The 9,391-nt window shown below is 38.7% G+C and overlaps 1 protein-coding gene across 1 annotated transcript; it reads left to right on the top strand.

The window, feature by feature from the left end:
• Positions 1–919: 919 nt before the first annotated feature.
• Positions 920–6,944, top strand: LOC118787471. The gene is made up of 8 exons (XM_036543042.1): positions 920–962; positions 1,322–1,381; positions 2,336–2,395; positions 2,739–2,798; positions 5,370–5,417; positions 5,992–6,050; positions 6,154–6,246; positions 6,590–6,944. Exons 1-8 carry the CDS (start codon positions 920–922, stop codon positions 6,824–6,826), a joined length of 660 nt encoding a protein of 219 aa, XP_036398935.1. The 3' UTR covers positions 6,827–6,944.
• The last annotated feature ends 2,447 nt before the right edge of the window (positions 6,945–9,391 follow it).

The raw sequence follows: 9,391 nt of genomic DNA, 5'->3' as shown, positions 1-9,391 counted from the left end.
AACTATACCGACTTCCAAACTACATCGGACCCGCACCTCTTCAATTCTTACAATACCAAGACTTATATTTGATTGGTTGACTTTTCTCCTGGTTGGAGCATGGAAGACATTAACTTTTATCAAGGGTGTGGACAGTACTATTCACAAGAGGCTCCTTAAATGCTGGATTTGACACTTTTGTCAAGTGTGATACCTTTTACACTGTATTGTGAAGTCACCTTTGACCTTATCTGGTATAGCATGTGGTACTATATACTGTATGCAATGTTTGTGAACCACATGATATATTTCAAGGAGGTTATCGATATTTCCACTAATATTTATGATTAGTGCGCCAAGAGAACATATAGGATGATGACTAACAATCCCTAACACTTTATAAATTGTTACATGCCAATAAGCTGGGGTAATAAGCTTTGTCCTCTTTCCCTGTGGCATGAGTGCCCATACCTCCTGGATCCGTAATGACCCAAGAGCATGCCCTACAGGACATCTCAGTCCCGTCACGTCGTGAAGGTGTAAGATTTCCCCGAGTGAGACCCGAGGCTCTGTTTTCATCACACAACCGACTGTAATGGCAAGTTTCGGTACCTGTTCAGCTAAAGGCCACTTGCCCCTCGCCCCATAGGCAGCAACGCTATCTAACTGGAGTATCAGGAAGTGACATCACTGCTGAGACCAGCCCGCCCAGCTATGAATATTAAACTTATTTTCACACTTACACCAAAAATTCCAAGTCAAGTGTTTGTACAGTGTTTGTATTGTGGCACCTCGCCTTTTTTTTGTTCTGTGGGTGTGGGGCACAGCTAGCAACTATATATTATAATTTTAACAAGTGGTTAAGCATCCATATCTGATACAACAACATCTGGTATAAAATGTGTGCTTCTACTGATAGCTGGCCAATAAGAGCTCAAACATGCATCTGTTCACGGTGATCATCTACTGCCTTGTCTACTCTGGTGAGTACAACTGAAGCATTTCAACCAAAAAGGCCAATGTTGTGTTTCTGCAATGCACAAAATTGGGTATCATTTTAAATACTTTGTTCTGGGAATATTCATTCATTATATTTCAAAGATGGCAAGAGAAGATGTTCTTGCAAATGGTGTATTATGTGCTATAATTCGCACATTGTATTAGTAGTATAATCCAGACAGAAAAAAAGATGTTGGTGAAAACTGTAACTCAGGTGAAAATTACAATGCTCACAGAAAACATTATGTTCAAGGTAAGACATAGATATGGTCATGCTGATGTCTGCAATCCATAGTGAATGGGCTGTTTGTAAAGACGGAGTTCCCTGTCTGTCTCATTGCAGTGTTTGGGAAACACGTCCCTGATACTGACCCAGGGGAAGACTTCCCTTTGGACTTCTCAGGTGAGCAACTAATTACATTTACATTTACATTTATTCATTTGTCAGACACTTTTATGCAAAAACTGACAAGTGAGGCAACTGACAAGAGTACAACAATATTAATAGTCAACAATATTAGAAGCGCTGCATGACCAAATTTCATTAGTTGGCCAGATAAAGTACAAGCTAGCTGGTAGAGATATGAGTGCGTGAAACCATTAGATTTTTTTAAGGAAAACAAAGTTTAAGACATGAGAAATTGCTTTAGGTGGTGTTTCAGGTGTTCAGGTGAGTGCAGAAGAGCTGTCTTCAGATGTTTCTTTAAGATAGTGAGGGATCAACAGAACAGAGGAAGTATGGAAATTCATTCCACCATTAGGGGACAACGGCAGAGAAAGTTCTGGATAGTGATTTTGTGCCACAATGTGACAGGACCACCGGGCACTGTTCGGTAGCAGAGTGTAGTGGTCAGGAGGGAACATAAGCTTAGCTATGAAGTATTGGGAGGGAACATAGGCTTAGCTATGAAGTGTGTGGACAAAGATCCACATTTTTCATCAAGATAACTCTTGTTTGGACGAGATGTCTGCTGTGTTGTAATGAAAGGATTCGATTTTAATTAAATTTACTACTCCATTTTAGTTTTGGTATACTGTACATGCATAATTCAAACTGCATAAAACAACACCCAAATCGAGTTTATCACTGAATGCAAGCTGCACCCCTAATAGGAAAATGTCTAAGCTGCAAAACAGTATGATCTTGAGTCTTCACTTGGGCAAATACAGTAAACCACATTCACACTGCACCTATTTCCAGTGAAAATAGTAGCATTAGTTTGGTAACATTTTAATAGCATGCGGTTTTCCTGCTGTTTCATTTAGTCTTGTGCAGCTAAAGATAAAGTATCTACACTGAAGGAGGAAAGCTGTTTGTAAAAGTATAGTTTATCTTTCTCTCTCTGTCTTATGAAAGTGTTTGGGAAACACATCCCTGATACTAACTCAGGGGAAGACTTCCCTTTGGACTTCTCAGGTGAGCAGCAATTTTGGTATACTGTAAATTCATAAGTCAAAGTGCATAAAACAACGCCCAAATCGAGTTTATCACTGAATGCAAGCTGCACCCCTAATAGGAAAATGTCTAAGCTGCAAAACAGTATGATCTTGAGTCTTCACTTGGGCAAATACAGTAAACCACATTCACACTGCACCTATTTCCAGTGAAAATAGTGGCATTAGTTTGGTGACATTTTAATCGCAAGCAGTTTTCCTGCTGTTTCATTTAGCCTTGTGCAGCTAAAGATAAAGTATCTACATTGAAGGAGTAAAGCTGTTTGTAAAAGTATAGTTTATCTTTCTCTCTTTGTCTCTGATAGAGTTTGCGAAACACATCCTTGATACTAATTCAGGGGAAGACTTCCCTTTGGACTTCGCAGGTGAGCAGCAATTAAGTGTATGGTCAAAGACACACTTATAAATCATGATAATTCATGCTTCGATTATGTGTTTGCTGTGATAAAATGAAAGGTCTGGCTTCGGACAAATTACAAAAAAGCCATTGATCTCATCAAATAGTAAAAAATGCAGTTTTACTGTAGTCAATGTTAAGGTGTGACAGAATTGCATTTTAATCTTTCGCAAGGGAACTAAAGTTTTTATGCAAACAGGGTGTTATGTGGTACTTATAACAGCTTTGGAAGTATTACCTAATGCTGAATGATAATTTTCATAAGCATTCATCACTATTTTAACCGCCTTATAACAAGGTTTTCAGCAGAGATGGTTTGTCACTAGTGTGGCAATGCTTATTATTGCATGTGTCTATGCATAATATTATGGCAGTTGTCATAAGATAAAAATAAAGGTACTTCACATATTTTAACCTTAATTGTCCTTAACTTTAATCTTAATTAGATTACTCACAGCAAAGTCATATTGTTCACAAACAATTCATTTTCTTCCTGCTTACAGGATAGGAACATGTTATGAAATTGCTATAATGTAGGAAAACTGCACTGTTAATTTGGTTGCTTATTCTTTCATTGTGAAAACCGACAGCCATTATTTTTAAACTTGCTAATGAATCAATGTAAAATGATCTGCTGACATATGCTCCATTATCTGTTGGAGAGAATGGGATGTGTAATGCTTGGTATGTACTATATTATTACAACAACAATAGTGCACATACTGAAAATGAATAATTAGTTGATTAATAATGGACAATAATTAATGTGTAAATACTTTGCAGTGATATTGTATCATCCTATTCATGAGTTAACTTAAGAGCCCTGTAATATTTCTTTTTCAAAAGTTCCACAACATACAATGTGTATGTAAACAGTTCCCTCTGGTGTGAAGACTAGGAAACCACACAAAGAACAAACAAGCTTGGCTTGTTCTCATCTTGAAACATCTTGCACATGTTTTTATGTTCTGTAATATCCAACAATGCATATAGACCATGTGTAAAAAGCACATTACGTGGATTAAGTTGTTTTTTTAGTCATCATATCAGAATGTGTGTCTTTGGATGTCCAGAAAAGTGCTATACACATACAATATATCATTGTTAGTAATAATTAATAGTTCCCTTCTGCAGAATCTGTGAATTGAATTGGGAGAGGAGTCATCCATGGTTCACAACCTGGCTCATACAAACCCATTTGCGTATGTGTATATTGACCTTGTGTATCTTGTTCCTTGCAAAGCATTCAGGCGCAGCCATGTATTCAGGCCTGCTCAGTTGTAAGGGTGAGGGAGGGTATCACGAAAGGGGTGAATAACAGGCCTTCTTTCATGGGAAGTACATTTTGTGCCTTTCAGCTGGTCAGGAACTGAACAACAGGTAACATGTCAACACATTGTGTTACTGTAACCAGGCACCTCATGCACGGAAAAACATGGCGGAATGGGGCTACTGATATCAGGCTGCCTCTAACCACCTTTTAAGATAGAATGTCCAAATTGGATTGCTGAATTTCATCGAAGGCTCACTGCAAAAGTAGCCGGCTCAGGGGATTTGATATTTCAATGCCTCTGCCTCTGCCGGTGTGCATGGACACTAACCTGGGGCCCCTCTCCCTCTCAGGTGGGCTGTCTCAGGTGTTTGCCATTTTGCAGAATGGCCGCGAGTCAGACCGTCCCAGGCTGTGAAGTAACTGAGTTCAGTCTTTGCGTGACTGGAGTCATAGGCTGTTGTTATTACTGGCAATTAGAACAGAAACAGAAAGAGAATGCTATCTACCTGCACATCAGGGATCAGGGATGCTCTGAAAGAGCAAGTGCCTCACCTTAGTGAAGACCAACAAAAGGGTGAGGCTACAAGTGGCACAGAGTTCTGCACTTCAACTGTGTTTATGATAGCTATGTTTGGTCTGGTTGGTGTGTGTGTCTTTCATGGTGTCTTTTCATGGTGATTGGTTACTACCTTGTCTATTCTGATGAGTACAACTGAGGTATATCTAAAGAAATTGTTGTGCTCATGTATGTCTTTCTCAAGCCACAGAAACTGTATGTATACATATATTGTATTTTATGTGGCATTTATTCTGTTTATTTCAAAGATCATACAATCACACTATGTGCACTCTGTTATATGTTTAACATTGCTTTGGCAATTGGCAATATCATCTAGAAATCGAAAAGTCACTTACATGTTAAGGCATCAAGGTGATGTTTTTCATCATTCAGGTTGTGCAGAATTTTTCTTTCATGATGACATGTTCCTTGTCTCCAGGTATAATAAAATATGGAACATGATTCTTTAACTTTTGCAGGTGAAGTGATCATTACATTTAATGATAAAAAACTGATGCAGTTTGTATTTTAAATCCAGATCTTGGGGTGTAGATACCGAGGGTATCTAGTACAGCCCATGTGGCTTATTGAGGGTGATGTAAGTTGCACATACAGCCCAGTCAGGAATTCAAGTTGACCAGCACTCCTGTAATCAATACTGAATGGGCTAGTTGTAAATGTTAACCTCTCTCTCTGACTCTTTGCAGCGTTTTGGGAACACATTCCTGATACTGGGGAAGACTTCCCTTCATTCGGTGAGCAGATATGTAGCATAGGGGCAAAGACTCACCTTTTACTCATCTGATACTTCATGCCTGCACTTGATATTTGCTGTGCTGTGATGAAAGAGCTGCTGTCTGACAAATTAAGGAAAAGCTCTTGATATCATGAAATAGCAATAAGACGTTGTCCTACATTAGTCATTATTAGGATGTGACAGAATTACCACTGAATAAACTGTGATAGTAAAACTTTATGTAAGCCCCCACAGATTTAATACTTCTATTTACAGTGGTTGTTATGTATCCTTCACAAGACTTTTGGAAGTACTATATAATACAGAGGTATGATATATACTATATAATAGTTAATTGCAATTTTCATAAGCATTCATAAAGAGTATAACTCGTTTAGCCAGGTTTAGATGGGAGATGTGGTATATGTTATGGATCAAGCGTCATGATGCATGATTATGTGTTGAAACATTATGAAAGTTGTCATAAGCTAGGGATAATGTTAGTTTATGCTTATGAAAAGGGTTGTAGCCAATATTTAGCATTCATAAAGTCATTATGAGTGACACATACGAATCTTTATGTCTTTTTGCAGACCTTGATGATTCTGCATTTGACATTGACCTTAATGGAGAGCTCCGTTTTGATCCCACGGTAAGTTGACTAGTGTTCCACTAAGGTCACCTTCCTGTTCAATTCTGTTCCTTTGTTATTGTGAACCTCTACAGTCTGTTAATTACAGTTCAATGTTCCACAGAAATTGAACAGCACTCAGAAAATCCCTGGCGTTTGTTTCGTCTGCAAGAAGGTGGTGGGTTTTGTCCTTCGCAAGATACCTAGACCCTCCTCGGTAAGAGTTATTATCATTATCATTTCGTATCATTAACATTTCCACATCTCTCACCTCCAGCTCTGCAATGCACCCCAGCTAATGGCAAAATTAGTGGTAATGTTACCAGGGTAAGAGTCATAAACATTTAGACAGCTGTTCTTTCAGTGTATTTTTCAGTTCTTCCCAGTTAATGTGTAGCTATTCCTACTCCTGCAATTATAGCTGAAGCTGTAATGTTATATCACATTGTTAGAAAAAAATCCATCATGATATAACACTGAAATAGGAATGGTGAAGGTATGAGAGTTTTTTGATGTTCCTGTAGATGTATCTTTTCACCCTCTTCTTCTTCAACTTACAGAGGCAGGTCAGAAATGCCTTGCACTCTGTCTGCAGACGTATCCGTGTGCCGCATTGGATATGCCGAAAAGTTGTGCACATCGGCAGGCTCATCCACAAGATAGTGTCCCTGCATGCACCATGGGCAGTCTGTCGGGCACTCCATCTCTGCTGGTGGCCTCTTCCTGAGAACACAATGCCAGAGAAACCAGCAGCAAAGCCAGCTCCACCTCGAAGCATCCGCAATCATCTGCTGTGATGTCACAAGCTATAATACACAGCAGAGGTGGAAGTAAACGCATTGCAAGTAAAAGTAGACGTGCTTATCAGCAGTGAGAAAAGTCTGATTTGATGAGGGTTTGGAGATAAAGATTGGTTTGACTTTATAAGAGTGCTTCTCTGCTTTTCTTTACCTGATGTTGCATTTGTAATCTGTAAACTGCCATTAAAGCCAGCATCAATGAATCATTGTGTGTTTGACTGGGGCTGCGAGGACCTTGAATGTTTCCTTTCCCTCCCCTGTCCTTGTTTTTATAGATGCTATTACATGATTATAATAATTCAATTCAATTGAAGTACAGAACCAGAGGGAATCAAATTCCATTTTGTACTATTTTATTTATGTTTTAGGCAGGTGAGGGGATGGGAGGTTTAACATCAAACACCTTGATAAAGCATTTCTCTGTGACACTGTAAGGCACTGTAGAGATGGCTGAGAGATTAAAGAACTTCATCATTTGCTGTAATTGAACTGAGGTCAGGTATATATGCTTCATAAAGCAAAGAAGACATTCCTGAGCTGCTCTGAGAATGAGACCACATCAGCAGATGTTGTGTGTGTGTATGTGTGTGTGTGTGTGTGTGTGTGTGTGTGTGTGTGTTTCCATTTTTTGGCATTCTGAAGAGGAACATATCTGTCTCCAGCTATGTCCACTCTCCAGCTGTTACTGCAGCTGCAAATAATACAACTTCTATGATTAGGCCTACTTCAACGACTTTTTTCCCATTTTTTTCAATTAGTGCCATGCATATCCATTACATTTCTTTTGTTTTGTTTATTCTTCAATAGTCAAGAACTCAGAATCTCGCAATCACGCGCAAATACTCACATGGCACTTCTTGATCAAATAATAGAATAGAAATGAAAGCTTCGGGCTACCACCTGAAAACTCAAACGTGGGACCCGGAAGACAGCAGCATAATCGCGCTGCACATGAATGCAGGTGAGGAATGAATTCGCGCGGACTGGCTGCTCTTCTTTACCTGTGTGCGTCTCTGCGAGCGCGTGGGGACAGGACGCACGGCTGGTACATACACAGCAAGCTTTAATTCTGCAAAGGCAAATATTGGCCAGACTTGAAGAGGAAGGGGACATTTTATTCATTTGCGCAGCACAACTCAAATTGAATATCAACAGCTCTTACACTTGCCAGTCATGACCAAATCAGCAGCATCCAAGGTAAAGCAACTGTCGCGGGACTCTGGACCAGCGAGCCCAAACAAATCTACACTGCCGAGAGATGGGTTACCCACCATCCCTACTGGGTCAAAGAAAAGGCGATTCAAGTCGTGGCTTAAAAAGAAAGCTTCACGGGACCGATCGCATGACGACCCCCTGTATTTCACCGACACATGAGCATGACACATGAATCCATGAGCGGCTACATGTAATGATCTGTTTCATCCTATACGATTCATGTTTCATATCGGTTTGCTATAGACTTGTCAGATTGTTTATTTAACATGTCAGTGATAGTTACATTCAGTGTAACACATTTTGCTGTTCGTATGATTTACCATGAACATTTCTTATCTCAAACTGCCTTTGTAAATATCCAGCTGTATATATGGATAGCATTGTTTAAAAAAAACAAAAAAAAAACAAAACTATAACGCATGTAATTTTCAATTCAGATTATTTATATAGTGCTTTTTACAACATGAGTTGTCACTAAGCAGCTTTACATCTGTATTCCAGGCCTGAGACCCCCTCAGAGCAAGCCAAAGGACACAGTGGCAAGGAAAAACTCCATGACTATGTTTTGTTGAACTTCAAATAATAAAGCAAACATACATAAAATACAGTCCATTGCATCAACTGCCCTCAGCTGTCTTGTTTCAGTACCAGATAGTGTTGCAAGACATACTGTATATATGTAAAGGAATCTGTTTATAATTTGACATTATATTAATTGTATAGAATTGTCATCTCCCGATATAAACTAAGTAAAAAGTTAAAATGGCTATTTTAATACAAATAAACTCAGTTCCATATTTTCCACATTTTGGCAGCTGTTTTTATGTTGTTTTTTTTATTATTTAAATACAGGTATTTTGCATTCTATTTAAAGTGGCTCTAATGCTGTAAAATCATCTGTCATTTCTAAGAATCAAAAACATATTAATGAACAGCTGACTTCTTCTTTTTTCATTTTTTCTTCATTGTTAAAAAAAAAGGTCAGTGTGAAGTTTTGCTCTTTATGGTCATCAGAGGATTCACAGCCACAAGTCCATGCTACAGAAACGTCACACGTCATTCCCACATTTTTGTTTTTGTGTTCGTGAATATTGCAACACTTCATCATATGATATAAAATGTTCTTGTCCATATATGGGATCAAAGTAGAAAACCAGACGATGATGTTTCTGAGATCACCATTTTATGAGATAACTACTGTCATGTTAGTCAAATATCACAGAAATATAGCGGGATATCTTATGTTATCTGTGAGGTCTCCATTTAAGCCACTCTTTTCTTTTTTGATTGTGCCCTCACCTATGAAGTTGATTGTCTTATGTTCATGTCTTATGTCTTATGGTGCAT

This window comes from Megalops cyprinoides, chromosome 12 (assembly GCF_013368585.1).
Source record: "Megalops cyprinoides isolate fMegCyp1 chromosome 12, fMegCyp1.pri, whole genome shotgun sequence".
NCBI lineage: Eukaryota > Metazoa > Chordata > Actinopteri > Elopiformes > Megalopidae > Megalops > Megalops cyprinoides.
Note: the sequence above shows the minus strand (reverse complement) of the source record. Positions and strands in the feature narration are given on the sequence as shown.

Bases quoted from the DNA above. Each gene is read 5' to 3' on its own strand.
- LOC118787471 (XM_036543042.1), top strand. From the start codon at position 920: ATGCATCTGTTCACGGTGATCATCTACTGCCTTGTCTACTCTG. The intron at 2,396-2,738 runs GTGAGCAGCAAT...TGTCTCTGATAG, and splicing joins CTTCCCTTTGGACTTCTCAG to AGTTTGCGAAACACATCCTT. The intron at 2,799-5,369 runs GTGAGCAGCAAT...GACTCTTTGCAG, and splicing joins CTTCCCTTTGGACTTCGCAG to CGTTTTGGGAACACATTCCT.